The sequence below is a fragment of the Hippocampus zosterae genome, chromosome 9 (genome assembly GCF_025434085.1).
Source record: "Hippocampus zosterae strain Florida chromosome 9, ASM2543408v3, whole genome shotgun sequence".
Classification (NCBI taxonomy): Eukaryota; Metazoa; Chordata; class Actinopteri; order Syngnathiformes; family Syngnathidae; genus Hippocampus; species Hippocampus zosterae.
In genome coordinates, this window is record NC_067459.1 from 10245659 (window position 1) to 10262458 (window position 16800).

The 16800-nt window shown below is 42.3% G+C and overlaps 1 protein-coding gene across 1 annotated transcript in view; it reads right to left on the reverse strand.

Moving 5' to 3' along the window:
* Positions 1–11379, reverse strand: part of sema3fa (sema domain, immunoglobulin domain (Ig), short basic domain, secreted, (semaphorin) 3Fa) — a 69848-nt gene extending 58469 nt beyond the window's left edge. The window contains exons 1-2 of the mRNA XM_052075828.1: positions 10999–11379; positions 7294–7442 (exon numbers count right to left, since the gene is read on the reverse strand). Coding sequence (XP_051931788.1) covers positions 7294–7405 — 112 coding nt within the window. The 5' untranslated portion in view covers positions 7406–7442; positions 10999–11379. The remainder of the gene's footprint in view (positions 1–7293; positions 7443–10998) is intronic.
* Positions 11380–16800: the final 5421 nt, after the last annotated feature.

The following is a 16800-nucleotide window of genomic DNA, read 5'->3' on the forward strand; positions in this document are numbered from 1 at the left end:
CACAGACTACATAACAATCTGCATCAAGTAACAGGGGGTTTGGAAAAACAATCGTGCTTACTTTGGGCTTTGGGAGTCGCTGCAATTAGGTTTGAGGCAACACGGTGGAGCCGCAGCCTATTTTTATCATGTCTGCCACATATTGAGCGGTTAAAAGGACCGTCGTGAGCAGACACACAGCTGCCAATCACATGTCTGCATGCCACCAAGCATCTTCCCTTTACACAACAGAGAAATGTTCAGGTAATTGGTGCCAAAGCAAAACAAATCAAACACAAGCTCCCAAAAGAACCAATTAAAGACTAATTAGACAAAGTTGGCCCCAATCATGCAGTTGATGTAAAATGTCGACACACCCCAGTTCAAATGCCTCGTTTGTAAATGTGTAAATCATTTCAAATGTTTGTGGCGTGCAGATGATTACAGGCGTGCAGACGTTATTCATGGATAGTGCACGGGGAATTGAAGAAATTACCAAAAAGAGACCTTTATCCTCAGCTTCTTTGTTTTTCATTAGACCACAACAAAAGGGTCACTGTGATGAGACACAGTGACCATCCGAGCGAAATGTAATGGCAGCAAGAAGATGAAAGTGTCTGTCTCCTGGCTGCTCACCAAAACAATCCCCCCGCCCCCCAACCCACACATGGCCTATGGGGAAAAAAATAAACACAAAATGAAGCTTGTCTACTTCTCCATCTAAAAAGTTTCACTGTACAGGCATTTCCAACAAAATGCACCTGTTTATGTGCCATCATTGCACCCAGTTAACCATTTCCATCAAGCCCGTGGGGACTTTAGACACCATCCTCTTGTCCTTGTCCTCAGCTTGGCAGAAAAGCGCACCCGTGTCGCGGGTAGGGCTTGTCAGCGGGCGACAGACGTGGGTGCATGCTGCTGAGGCAGTGAAGAAAAAAAAAAACTCCATAAAGAAGCAGACAGAAAAGGAACACTATATTTAGCACTGTCGCCTCCTTTTTCTGTCTTGTGAATAATCATAGTTTGACAGCATGCATCCAGCAGAGCAGAGGTTGTTGGGGATGCGATGCTGCCCTCCACTTCCTCCTCCTCCTCCTCTTTTTCCTCTGGCGGCATCTCCAGAGAGAAAGTAGCAAAGTCTTGTAATAACTGCTGCAGGCTTGCGTGCCACAGCCGCACCGTGTTGTTGTGTGGAAGCATGTTTTCAGGCTCTGGCAGTCACTAATGGGGATTCAAAATGGAAGGGAAAGCGGGGGCCGGTTTGGACAGCGGTATTGATGCCGACAGGTGCAACGTCGGCAGGGGAAAACAGCAAACGGGAAACATTGTGTACCATTCATTCAAAAAATAATAATAAAAACATGACCAATAATTTGCTGAAAGCCTTTTTATGGTTACACAGATTGTGAATGCATTTCGGACAAGGGATGGTGAAAGGGTGGCTGGCATTTGCATTGTGCTCTCAAATCCAATTGGGGAGGCGGGAGAAAAATGTAAGCTGGCACGTAGAAAGCCACAGCGGAGGTAAACTAGACAATGCAGAGAATGAGTCATGAGGTGCGACAAATAGGATTTTTTTTGTTTGTTTGTGAAACAAGACATTTCCCTATTACTGGTTAATTCAAATGAAAATTTGAAACAGATATAAACATTTCTTGAGATACGAAATTTGGGTTGTCGTTAGCTGTAATCTATATACATCCAAATTATTTATAAAATAAAAACTTTTCAATGCGTGGATTGAATCTACAAATGAGTTTCACTATTTGACTATGAGATATTGTACCTGTCTAAACAACATAGGACAATCATAAATACTAAAACTAAAAAGCCAAGTGTTGTAACCAGCATCTTGAAATGGGCTGACAAATGAGCCATGTACAGTAACCGTCAAGTCACGACCGCATATCAAGGCTCACAATCTTTAAAACGACATTAAAAATAATTTGATTTGATGACACAGTACATTAAATGCACGTCATGTCAATCTACTCTCAGCGGCACAGTCACTCGTTGTCCTGTCTCATTCAGTTTAGCTAGTGTGATATACTTTACCAGGCCATGTTGCTTGATGACACGGGCAATCAATTACATGACATTGCATTACTGAGTGACACGAGGATTTATGGATTAGGACAACAATGCAGTGACGGAATGACCGCATTTAGCATCTCGTCAGCAGTCTGGTTGCTGCTTTCATGCACAACACATGCACATCTGTGTCTGTGATGTTTCGGTTTTCTTATTTTTATTTGTTTCAAGTCAGCTTTTATTGTCAAATATGCTCTATGTGTAACATACAGCCCAGATGAAATTACTTTCCTCTCTCAACCACAGTGCAAACATGTATTGCATTGAACACACACAGCTAAAATTTACATTAAAATGAAATAAGACATAAATATATAAATATGTTAAATAAAAATAATTATAAGTAAACAATTTATTTTTAATTATTTTAAATTAATATTTTTTTTAATTTGTTTTAATATATATTATTTTATTTATTTATTATTTATTTATAACAAATAAACAATTTAGCGACAGAAACGGGGCAATGTTATGAGGTATTGCGGCACTGCAAACTGCAACAAGATGCATTAAATGAAACAGAAACCGTCTTCAAATCTGCTTCTATTACCTTAGTCAAGGCAGAGTTTTCAGAGTGCGGGTGTCCCTAATATTGCGGTCAATGTACTGTTAACGTCCTCGCATGTGGGAAAGAAGAGCCACGGTTTATGGAGCGGCACAAACATTCAAACACAAACACAGAAATCTAAAACACTTGCAAAGAGGCGCTGAAGGCCTCTGCTCACACCCAGACGCTCACACGTAAAAGGCACACATTTAAAAAATAGTACAGTACATACACTTTATGAAACCAGATGTTTTTTTATTTATTTATTTGACATTATCTTTTTGGGGGTCTTTTTAAAGTTACATTTTTGACCGTTGCGCAAAAACTTTGAAAAGTCATCATTACAGTCATAAGGAAAACTCCATAAATATAAAACAATTCAATGAAATACGGTGGTAAGTGTACATACTTTCTCCTGCCTTCTCTCCGTCCTTGAGAGATTGTTACCATCATAAACCGAGGACCACCTGTATTAGGCCTAAAAGTAAGCCTTAAGCGTATCTTCAAGGCTGTTGAGGAGCACGTAAGGGCAAAGTCCCAAATAATGGGATCTTTTCTCACCGGGGCCGACCTTGTACCCAGGTGTTCCCCTTGTCGACCGAAGAGGCTGGAAGGAAAAACAACGCTAAACACTTTCAAATGTGGCCCGAGGATTTGAGTAACAAGCTATTACTTGTTAATATGTTGCCACTCTCCCATGGTTTGAAAGCAGTTAACCTCGACTCTGATGGGCTTCTGTTCGCGGGGTCACAACCTCGTCCGAGCTCTGCTCACTAAAATAGCGTGTGATTATAGAGCTGCTTTCAAGGTAACTACAGAGGAGCTGACTTAAGACAGGCTCTTTTTCTGTGTGGTATACACCTCCATCACTGCACATCAGTCCTGTCAGTGTGGTTCTTCGAGTTGTGATTGCATCATGTCATCTCATGTGAAGGGTCGTCAACAAAGCCTTACGCCAGCGCATGTGCACCTTTGTTCGAGACCGCTAGCGAGTTTAGTTGTTGATCACTCCCCGCATCTGCTGAATGGGCATTCCTTTTCCCCTTTGTGTGGCCTCATGGCGCTACTTAATAACAGCCTTCGCTGAAAAGTTTTGCAAGCCACGAAGACTCAGTGATCATTGTTGGTTTCAGACAAGGCTTTTGGGCTTTTTAAAAGCCCTCGTCATAAAATACAATGCAATATACAACCCATCTTTATTTATATGGCGCTTTTCACAACAGCCGCAGCTGTAAAAAAAAAAAAGCCCACGAGCATGTCATAAAAGGGCATCAAGGTGCGGGTACGATTTTTTGACTTTAAAACAAAAACATCTGTGAATGTCTTTTTATAAAGGCATGAACTGGTCAATTCGGATTTGATACCGATTTACACAGTGTATATATTTCGATATACATAGACGACCCTTCTTTGATGTAAAGTCTATGCCTCTAATGTATCGTATTTTCCAGATTATAAATCGCTCCGGAGTATAGGTCGCACCAACCATAAAATGCATAATAAAGAAGAAAAAAAATGTATAAGTCACACTGGAGCATTGGTCACATTATAGGGGGAAATTTATTTGATAAAATCCAACACCAAGAACATTGGTAGAACATGCAGCGCTCTCTTCTACGTCGCTTACGTCAGACTCATCGTGGTTTTATCAATACAGGTCTAGAGCAGCCTCTTGCAGTTTAATGTGAAAATAGCATGTGAAATGATATAATAATGTGTTAATAATTTCACCCAGAAATCGCTCCAGAGTAGAAGTCGCACCCCCAGCCAAACTATAAAAAGAACTGCGATTTATAGTCCGGAAAATATGGTAGCATCCTTAGACCATATTTAATATGCTTTCTGTTGTAAAGATTTACAGCAGGTGTTTTTAACGTCTTTGTTTGTGCTGTTTGAGCAGACACGAGTGTGCAAACATCGCCGATCGGTGTATTTTGATGATGCCCAGTTAGCGTTAACAGGATATACGTCAACTGTGAGTTTACACTGCACTCATATTTTGATATGAGGAAATCTGATTTTCCGCAATGTTTTTCTCCTATGTCAAGGCGCATATCCGGATTGTGTTACTTGAACCATGCAGTGTAAATGCAAACATTGCCAGATTTTAATGCTCCAAATCCTGAGGCTTTCCGACACGATGAGTTTCCGGAAAATGTACATCAGATATAAACCCGGTGGAATGACGCAATCAAAGTGCAGATTCATGAAAACACAGAATAATATATGACCTACATTGTCATTTAAATCCTTTGTCATGGGAGGGGGGATCTACTGATACGGTACATATGCCAGATAAAACACGATTCAGCATTTCTGTATCCAACCTCTTTTTTTTCTTCTTTTTTTTTTGCTTTGATAGAGTACAAAGATTTGAAAGACGAAGACAAAACACTCTCGAGTCTCTCGAGTCTCAATTTGGGATTTGTGCCAAAAGCAACGATATTTTGATCTTCCGGCGGTCAGAATATGCAAATGATCATCGGAAAGTGGAATGCGTCACTATAACTGTTTAACCTTTCCATGAATTGTTTCAGAAGCAAAGACGAGGGGCAAATGTTTTATTATCAAAATGTAAATCATTTCCATAATAAGCTGAGTCTTTTATCATGTCATATTTATTACAAAAAAATAAGGAAGCCAGCAACAAACAGCTATTGTGAAAGCTCATGCCATTTAGTTCAATCAACTAGTTCATTAAAAATGAATAAAAGCGCCTTTAAGAACTATTCCCAGCAGCGAGGCGCAAAAGCCAATACAATTACTCAGCGCACATCTTATGGGCATTTCAATCTATGCGAGGTTGCTCTGCGATGCATAAAGTAATGTCGGAAACTCATTAAAAACAAAAATGGAAGTTGATTAGATGAAAAGGGGGGGGATCTCTTTTCAACCATGTAAATGTGCGAGTTGTGGCGTGTGAGATCCGTCTCGATTAGCAATACACAATAGGATGCGGGGGATAAAGAGGGCAAAAAAAAAAAAAACAAAAAAAAAAGGTTTAAAAGGGTTGACCAGCCCACAAATAAAGAAATATGAGCAAATAAATGTGCTTGATATGTAATCGGTTTGTCAGTGTTGTTACAGCATGGTGCAATATTGAAATAAATTTTTAATGTTTCTTCAGGGTATTTTACACAATCTTATTTCAACACTGAATCCAAACAACCAACAAAGACATATTTTATTACTTTGGTTTGGGCTGGCGAGCTAAATATTTGCTCATTTTGTTTTCGACAAAGCCGATCGTCACGATGATCCTGAAACTCAGGACTGTGAGACAGATGTGTTCAACATCTGTCTCTCAGTTCTGGGCTTGGGGTTCGAACCTCGGTTCTGGCCTTCCTATGTAGAGCAGCTTTTCTCCAGGCACCTCCTACATGTGTTCATTGACTTTGCCCATAGGTGGAAATGTGAGTGTGAATTTGGTTGTTTGTTTCCATGTGCCCTGCGACTGGCTGGTGAACAATCCAGGGTGTACTGGTACCCCTCCACTCACCCCAAAGTAAGATGAGAAAGGCTTACCGGCCACGAACATTAGGACAGATTTTGATAAGCCATTTCTATGTGTGTGTGTGTGTGTATATATATATATATATATATATATATATATATATAAAAGAGAGATAGAGATAGAGATAGAGATAGAGATAGAGAGATAGAGAGATAGAGAGATAGAGAGATAGAGAGATAGATAGATAGATAGATAGATAGATAGATAGATAGATAGATAGATAGATAGATAGATAGATAGATAGATAGATAGATAGATAGATAGATAGATAGATAGATAGATAGATAGCTTTTGATGCTGGACTGAAAAAAGTTGAACTATAGAAGATATTCTTTAGTTGCATGGATATTGTAATCAATTAGTTAGTCCCACTATATGAATTATGATTATATATATATATATATACCCTGCAGCAGGGTCCAATTTTCTCATTTTTTGGTCAATGTTTACATTGATAAGGTGTCCGCCTTAATTTATTGTCAACTTTCCTCCATAGTCGATCAACGAAATGTAGTCTGCCACATATCATTACAACACTGAGGCCTATTTTAACAGTACACACACACACAGTCATGCACACACACGCAAACACTAAGAGGGTCTCATGTGGCAACTGGCAAACATTCATAACATGTTGGATGTTGGCCTGAGTGAGGGCTCAGCCAAGTGTGAAATCGGACTTGATTTCAGAAGGGAGCCGAGGCCACACAAAGGCCTGTTTGGACAACTAATGGCAGCCAGGCCATTAAAAGAAAAAAAAAGATGGATGGGTGTAGCATATTCTGTAGGTTTCCAAATGACCATCAGCAACATCTCAGTGGTCATCCAAGAGCTGCACTCAGATACAAATCGTGGTCAAGCCTTAAACTCTTCCAGGTACCAATAATGTCACCAAAGAAGTTGAAGCAATCCTACTGTAAATAATGCCCTTTATTGGGGGAATCTTCAAAATGATCATAATCTGTGATGCTATACGCTTCCCTCAGTAGATTGGTTAGACCCCCCCAACCCATAAATCAGAGCATTTTCATGGGGGCGCCACCAAAAGGCAACATAATCATAAAAATAGTGATTTCAAAAAGGCCTTCACACCGCCTGATTGCTCAAGCCCTAAATAGACCACATAGCAGCATTTCACACCAACACATCGATGTAGACTCACCTTTGAAGGACAGGTAAATCCTGGGGGCAGAGAGTGGCTCCAGGGCCGGAGGGAGCCCTGCGGACGAACAGGCCAGCAGGGCCATCAGACAGCACAGGCTGTCCCACAACATTGTCGCTCTCTAAATGAGGAGGAGGAGAATCCGAGATCTGCAGGACAGAGATGGATGGACGTCAAACAATGAGCCCGTACCTCGGCCCACAGCAACTTGCGTCAAGTTAGCAGTCGTTATTTAATCACGTGTTGTGCCTGAGAAGTGCAATAAATTGGATATAGACAACAGATGAAACTGGTTTGAATAGTTCATTATCATCATAATCCCAGTGATCAAAGGTATCGGTAGCGCTGTGCACAATTCGGTGGTGACTCGAATTGAGATGCGACTTTCTCATTAAAAAGGAATGTTGACTCAAATTTTCAGATATGAGTGTGAACTCATCATAACATATTATTGAGCATTTTATTGCACGTATTCGTGTTGCAGGAATGTTTGAACTGCGATGCCTGTGATATATATACGTCGTAAATATGTGGGGGGTGCACAGCATCATGTCACCCCAAATTGTTTACATGTGTATGGTAATTTTAAGACAATTAATGAGCCTTAAATGAAACTGTTAAGCAATCAGTCAATAACGCCCACAGGCACTGTATCAATGTCTTTGTTGTTATTTCAATGTTGGCCTCTGTCCCCATCCTAGCACGGAGTTTTCAAACTTGATCGTTTGACCAGAGAAACGAGCCCTCCCAGGTTGGCTTAGCACTAACCCTCTGCTACGACAGGACACAGATACCAAAAGTGAAAAAACACCCTGCCATTCTGCCCTTGCTCAGTGCACGGCGAGGGAACATGTAAGTGACTTTAAACTACAAAGGAAAACCTTTCTGTAGGTTGGCGCGTCTTGTCGGTGTATCCTCCAAATTAGACATAAAAACATCGTACTAAAGAGTGCACCACCACATGTTCACTGTTTAGCAACCACGGACTCACATGCAGTAATTGTAGAACATGTAAAACGAATGCCTGAAGTTTCTCATAGTTTTAGAAAGAGAGAGAGAAGGAGTTTTAACATTTACTTTAATAGTGACGGGACTGTACTTGTACTCCACATTACCAAATAACTCCAAATATTTACCAAAGTTCAAACCTGTACATTTAAATTGGGTAGGTCACATTTTTAGAAGGCATTTTGTCAACTCAAGCACTTTAATTCAGTCTTTAGACGTTTCCGTTAGAGGCGCCAGACCGAGCTCTGTCAGCTAATCGAGGACTGAAGTTCAGGATACCTGAATTTCTTCCTATTTTCACGCCACCGCAAGAATGAGTGGACACGTACTTTGTGGTTTTTGCCATTCATTCACATTATGCTTTATGTGCAACCCGCCCACGCCGTTTACATTTATAATGAGGCAGTGATCAAATCAGCCAAAGCATTACATGCTCTGACAGCATCTGGGAAGTAGCCTGAGTCTTGAAAAGCCTCAGTCATGCTCGAACCACTTGTCTGATGTTTTTGCTACTTCTTTTTCTGGCTAATGCTGGTAACACTACATCACTCTCCTACCGTATTAACTTAATTTCAAAATTCCAATACATTACTAACCATTTGAAATTACATTGCAGTAAACGTTTCAACCACAGTCTATATATGAATTTCTTTTTCAGGCATGCATATTTGTTGCTGGTGACCAGTGTATTTTTTTTCAAAACTTCAGGTGGAGGACTGCCAGTGTCTGGGGTTTCATTGGCTGCGGTTACATTCTGGGATGAACTTCTCACTTGCAAAGAGCCTCTCTCCGCTCCAACCACCCACGGCGCTTCCCGCTGCTCTCTGCATGACGCCCCGCACGCATACGGAAACAAACCTGCTGCATTGAAGCTGAGGAACATATCAAGCGAGTGCAGTTGTGTTTTCATTGTTTGTTTTATTGTGCGTTTCTTAACTGAAGTTGTTCCTTTTGAGTCTAACAAGCATAGTGGCTAGAAGGGCTCCGCGGCAAGATCCACCACACTCAAGGCAGTTGAATGTTGGGATGGCGTCCAAATGCTGCGTGGCAAGTCGCAGTGGAGGACGAGGAGACAATAAAACAAGCATACCTCACCAGTGGGAGCTGTAATTTACATTGGCATGACACCGAGACACAGAGACACCGAGACACGGATCTCGAGCCTGAGGTCAGTCTGTCAGCCAGGGTTTAAGATCAAGTTCCACGCCGAGCCGAGGGCTCTGAGGCAAAACTCCAAGGCAGACCTTTAACCGAGATAAAAAAGTGACCTGGCTCTGAGTTCTGTACACGCACCACATGTCACCCACTGAGGCTACAAAGTCAAGTCAACTGTTAGTTTTATAATGCCAATTTACAACAGAAGTTTTCTTATGGCAAGAAAACCAAATGAAGCCCAGATGAGCGGGCAGTGGGCAAAATGAAGAGACGAACATAAACCAGAAACTGTGATGCAAACTGGGTAAGATGTAAAGACAGTACAAGAACAGAGAGTAGATAGGGGGAGGAAACAGAAAAGATGGGTTTGGTGACTGGTGGAGGAATGAGAGAACAATGGGCACAACAACAGCCCTCAAAAGTCATGTTGCCTCAAACCTAGAATTAGGCTCACTGTTTGCTTGAACAGGACACTTTTACCTTGACATTTTAGGAACAAATGTATCGTTTATAGTTGTACTGAAAGTAAAAGACTGTTCAGTTTACAAACGTCTTGCGGTGGGACATTTTGTGATTAAGAACAGCACACAATAGACAGTGAGTTCAGGTTGTTTTATATTTGCCTAGAGGCTAGACGTATTTTACATTAAAAAAAACTTTAGCAGTATTGTAATGAATGACTTTACACATACTGCATTGTGATAGATAACGTCCTGTTCTGACTTACGTACGAATTAGCGTCGTATGATTTATGGCGATACCGGCTCCCAAAATTGACATTTCGATGTTACGAACTGGACGAAATTTGCTCATTTGCACAAACGCGTAAAAATAAGCTTACATCATCGTTTTTCATTATTTATCAACCATAATCTTTTTGGAGAAAAATACGCCACTGTCATTTTGACTTTAATTTACGATCGCATTCGGCATCGCTAATTAGACAACGGCGCATATGGCTTACGTAGAAATTCGTGTAACGACACTGATTGGCAATCCATCGTAAACAGAGCGCCCCCTGCGTATCGATAACATGAGCTGCTGAACTTACTCCACTTTGGACATTCGACACTTCCGGGTTACAAACGGTGCGCAATTCATTCGTTTGCACAGCTGCTCAGTTAATGGTTTTAATTAAATCTATCAATATTTACAAATCAATATTGACTGTTAATATGACTTTATAACTGTATGAACCGACTGCGACGCATTACCACTTACGTTTAAACCGCTTACGTCGCCTCTAAATCGAAGAACGGCGTAATTAGCTCTGATATACACGAGTCAACTGTACATTGCACCTGTACCCTGCGGTATAAAAACACAGAAGCCTGTTGCTTAGGATCAACATCAAAAGGCTTCGCGGGGACCAAATAAAGGACTCTACTTGTAAAATGAATATGATTTATTGCGTGGCGTGCTTGCATATTCTCCGCGTGGGCAGGACGTCTAGTGTTGATTTTAAGACACATCTGTCTCCAAACTCCACGATTCACAACACGTAACATGCAGAAAAGCGACTCACTCTTGTTGTCCTCTTACCCTGTGTTTAGTTAGGTCCAATGCTGGTCGCAAAAGAAGCCGTGCAAAAAAAAAAAAGAAAGAAAAGAAAAGAACAACCCCGCCAGCCCTCGGGGGTCCTCGGAGAGTCTGTGCCCGGGCGCACGCAGGCGCGATCCGGTGTGGGTCCTCTGCAGATCCCGCTCGGTTATTCCGGCCGCAGAACAAAATGATCTTGTCTGGATTGAGTTGAACTTGGCCGTGTGAATTTGTGTTCTCCGTTAATAGTTGTGTACTTTCCACGAGCGGCGGAGATGCAAAAGAAAGCGAATGAGTTGATCCAGAAGGAAGGAGGGTGACACGCGGAGGGTGTTCCACTGCTCAAGTGGCTGAGAAGCAGCGTGCGCAGGTGGATAGAGGAGACCCTCTCCACCCCCATTCCCCTCCGGGCGTGGACACACCCATGGGGGAGGTCACCTACCTATCTCCTACCCACCCCAAAATGAAAAACATAAGAAGACTCCAGTGTGTTTTACTGTACTTCAGGGGCAATCGAACTCCCAGAAAGAGGACATCTTACAGACAAATGATTTTTTTAAATGTTTCTATAAATACAATTGGGTCTCTGGAGTGATTCTCAATTTGACTGTCTGTGTCTCATGTGTAGACTTGTATTATTTTGTCTTTTTTTTTTTGGTTAACTTTTCTTTTGATGGCAGTGCGGACACCCGCAGCGGCTCCTCTTGTTTTATGTTGAGAGGGAAGAACTTTCATCTGTGCCGTATTGTTACACATATACAGTACGTATAACACATTTGGCAGTAAAGTTGTATTCAATTCAAATTCTTCAAATGTGTTTGGGGACAGAAACCTATTTCCTAAGTTACATACAGTCCTTAAAATCTTTCTTCAGAGATATTATTCTCAATCATTTTTTTTCCTCTTTCTCCTTTCTACCTACATTCTTGCTGCTGGAGGCTGTAAATTTCCCCAGTGTGGGACTAATAAAGGATATCTTATAATCTCAACATCTCAACACTGTTACTTCAATCGCTATATATTTATATTTAGGCAGAATTTTTGAGGGGTGAAAAAAAGTCATTGGACTGTGTGTGTGTGAGAGCCTGCTGAAATCAAACAAGTCAGGATGACGTGGGCTCCAGAAGGTGGCAGAGTAATGAAACGAAACGCCACGTCGAAACCAGAGGCTAAAAGTCATTTGTTTAAATTTCCTCCTGCGTTTTGTCTCCGTCATCAGCGATCAAACGGGCCAAGCGGAAGATGGATAGCGAAAAAGGTACACAGGACATTTCAGTGTTTCAAACAACGCAATGTGTCCAATTCAAATCTTCCTATAATGACTTCATTGCAGGATAAACACACATTTAACGCGGGGCTCGTGGGAGTCGTTTGTGTTCCGGCAATGGTTTACTTTGACTGATGCAATATTCTCACGCTCAACACAGGTCGTCTGCACTGAATTATGACGTGACACGATGCCGTTCCATATAACCGCGAACAATGACCAGATGCGGATGAGGTCCATTTCTTCCCAACACCCCAAAAACCCGATTGCCTTTCGTCGGCTCCGTCCTCAGATATTCATGAACAAATGGAGCCTTAAATCTTTTAATCTCACTCCATCTCTCGCCTGATCACACCGGCTTATTTTGCTTCCCAGCCCGTCAACGCACAATGCAGATGACGCCCCGTGCGCATGCTTATTATTCCATAAATGTGCCGTACGGTAGCTTGAGTTTCAAAAGCATTTGCTATTGGGCCAGATCTGGTGAGAGATTGAGGGATGGCAAAGGCTTTCTTTGTTTGTAGCCTGCAGGGATCATTTGATAACTACGCGCAGGACGGTGTCAAGGTTTTACAGGCGTGCCAAAAGAGCAAAAATATCGGGAGACCTGGCCATCACAGGGTGTATTCGGTTTGGGATTTTTTTTGTTAAATATGATCATTGTTTCGCAAATCCACATAGCAACAAAAGTGACAATTATTTTTTTTGTTCATTTACATTCACGTTTCGAAGTTGAGTTTTGCTTACAAGGTAATGATTTGAGTCTGTTTTTGAAAGACAGTCATGAATTCATTTGATACGCAAAGCAGATTAAAAAAAAAAGCTCTGCATCACGTTTGCCATTAAATGTGTTAAATTTCCCTTGATACCAGCAAAGTCTTCTGTGAAACAATCCCTCCAACACACATCCCTTCTTTGTGCATCACACACACACACACACACACACGCACAGGGCTCAGCGGGAGGGAGGAGATACTGATATGTTCTCTCCTTCTTGGATTCTCGGCTGATCTTGAAAAGTCATCACGCTCGGTCGCACGCCAACACGCAAAAAGCGGAACACATGCAGGTGGGCGTTTGCATTTGAAGGGTGGTTCCCGCCGCCCAAACAAATAGCCGCTTTCTCACATATATCTGTAACTCTACTCGATTCCGTCCATGTTCGAGCTGGAATAAATAAACAGACAGCTCAATCTCGTTCCCAAAACTTACTGCTGCTCCATTATCTCTGCCCGTTTTCACCCCCGCCCTCCTTTTTCTCTCCTTGCCGACAGCTGCATGTTTCTTCTCGCTGTATTTCTTTTTTAATCGACAATATTATTCCCACATTCGGTCCTCCGGTGGCCTCGCCATCTGTCACTTGCGTGAGACAAGAGGAAAGCAATGATTGCATCCTGGCTTTGAGGAGTGCCTCGTGCTTTTCCATTGCTTCCTCTTCCAATGCTGCTCCTTTATTCGCCCCATACAGTGGCCACCCGATGAGGAGGCACATTTGCTGATTATCTCAACACCATAGAGGCATTTTTTCGTTGTTGTTGTAAATGAGATCATTCCCTTTTGTGTTAACATCATGTCATGACACGCATTTGTCAAAATGCCACAGGGACCGACTTCAAACCTTCCTTTTCAACCCATCCATCCTTTTTCTCGAAAGCGTATTCTCATTCAGGTCAGTGGGAGAGCTCGAGCCTTTCTCAGATGACTTTGAGCAAGTGTTGGGATACAAGCCAATCGTAGGACACATGTCACACTCACACATAAGGACAACTTTAGAATCTTCAATGAACCTCACATGAATTTTTGGAATGTGAGTAGAAGCCGGAAACCCCACGCAAGAAGATCACAACTGCGACTCAACACCTGAACAAATGAGTCACTGCTCACCGCCCCCCCGCGCCCACCCGCCCCCCACCTTCTATTGCGGGCCAATGTTGAGTATCTGACTTTTGTTACCGTGGCAGCTATAGGGGCTTGCAACGAGGCGAGCTGCGATTTCATAATAAGCACAGGATGCACTCGGGTGCTAATGTAAAGAAAATGTCATTCTATGAAGTGATAGTATGATGGGAAAGCAATTAGCTGCTCGTCAAACTGAAGTACATCCCCCCGCACACCCACACACAAACGTGCACATTCTCATACAGTGAACGATACTGGTGGTGTGACATTACACAACGATTGTGGCTGCTGTCATGGTGTAGAAATTAATGAAGGGAACACGCACGCCTCCCGCCACCTCAGCGGTGAGTGCCGTTACCTTTTTTCGCCGCGATAAGATATGAAATATGCACACGGTTTTTGCAGCGCTTTGACTATGATGGCAGCTCGCTCATTAGCATTTAAATGGGAAAAAGATAACGCCGTACTTCTGACAAGTCTTACCTTTACGATAAAGTGGAGGAACTTGGGTTTGACTCTGAAAAGTTTGCTGGCTTTTCATAACTCGGGAGTCACTGACATTGCGGTTCACTTGCCTGACTTGCGTGGGTTCACTTCTTTCTGAGTAGCGGTGTGAATGTGAACGGTTGAGAAGGTACTTCACCAAAATCAGCATCGCATGGCCAAGAGACATGCACGCAATGCACCCGAATTAACTGCAGATATGGCACAGATATGAAAAGGTCAATCAGCCACGCCCCTTTTGAGCTCTGTTCCTAGGTCAATGCTAAACTAACGTCCGTGCTTTGAATTGCCTTTGATGGGAACGTTTCCTGTGCCAACATGTGATCAGAGTACCTGTATAGTCTGTACTGTATTTCTCATACAGCTACGTGTACTTGTCTCTGTCTTTTGATTGCACCACAGCGCAAGTCAGCGGCCAATTCTAAAGCAGAGATTTGATGGGCCATTTTGAGTGGACTAAAACAATATTTTCTGCCTTTTTAATCCAGAGTTGGTGGGGAAAAATGACATTTTTATTTGATCACAAGGACTTCATTTCAGTAAAAACACGGTTCCCTCCAATGCTTCTACTGCTTTGTAAGCATGATTTTGCTTTCTAATTGCCATGGAAAGCTTTTTCATTTCTAGCAAAGAATGATTGCGATCTTCCTACAGATTAGCTGCCCCCCCCCCCAACCCCGCCATCTCAATCCGGGATTTGTCACATTGTCATGTTTCTATACTCCTATTTGTTGCCTCTTGGTCCTTTTGTCAGCAACGCGATATGACTATAACTCAGTTGGAGCTTTGCATCGTTAAAAATGGGCCAGCTGCCTTTGCCCCCATGGCCCATCTTGCTTTATTTTTGAATGACACAAGTTTGTCTCATTCTATCTGGTTCACATGTCTGCTGAGCGCGAGGCCGAAAAGGAAAAGGGCAGCTGCGCAGGGATGAGTTGGGATGAATTAAAACCGTTTCCCAACAGGCTCCGCGGGGTCTGATCCCTCCTTTCGACTGCTAGATTGTCTCCGTCATGATCAAACCGAGGAGTCTGTGTTTCGCGTTACATTAGCTACCCGCCCCCCGCCCTCCCAATCCCTAAACCCCGTGCTTATTATTGCACGTCTCTGCAGCAGCAATATCAGCGGTTTTACATTCAATACGATTTTGCAGCTGAAGGTGCCATGTGCCATTGAACAGTTTTCCCATGCAACCCCAGTGTTGACATGGGGCCTCCTGAGGCAGCGGTCTGTCAGTGTCATTCTTCACGAGCATTGGACCACAGGTCCCTGACTAAAGACAGAGAGAGGAAATGACTTTGCTTTTTGTTTAAACTGCACACACACCGGACAGGAAGGGGTGTGTAGAACTCCAACTTGTGGCGTTTATTCACTTCGTATGTCCCTATGTTGACCTTTTAGCTTTTTGTGATAGTTTTAAATGGCTTGAAGTGAACTGAAGTGGAAAAAAAGTTTGTTCATATGTCAGGTTTTTAGGTATTTGTGTGATCATGGTTGGAGTGCCAAAGACCCCATTGTAACTCTACCAACAACTCATTTGATTGTATCCAATTAAGTGTTGAAGTTATTAGTGAAGTAATCGCACATCAAGCTAATTATTTACCAATCGCTAAACAAGCATCCAAACATTTACAAATAAGTTAAAGGAGACTCCATTTCCTTTTTGCTGGCTTGGATGCAAATGCTGTAGTTCTCTGGATCGCCTCGCCACAAATTACTCAACTAAAATTAATCAACCGAGTAAATATTTTGTCACCCGTCCGTTCCTGATTTAATAGAGGCGCTAATTTGTATGAAAAGACACCTTACACTAAGTTTCTCCACCCATGAGGTTCCGAGCTGGGCTGGATGGAGATCCAGGGCTCCTTACAAGCGACCACTTTTATAAAAGGTTATCACGTTAGCATGACTGCAATCATTTTTTTTAGACTAACACAACCAATCAGAGACCGAAGGAGTGACAGAGTGAGGTGTGAATCACATGTTATGCACTCGCGTGCACACTCAAAGCCCATGCCTTGTTTAAAGTGATTATTTTTTAAATTAATCTAAAGGGCTGTTCTGATTGAGCCCTTTGAATTTTTCCTCGCAACAAATGTGAAACGTGATAGCTGTTCTGTATGGGGGAGTATGGG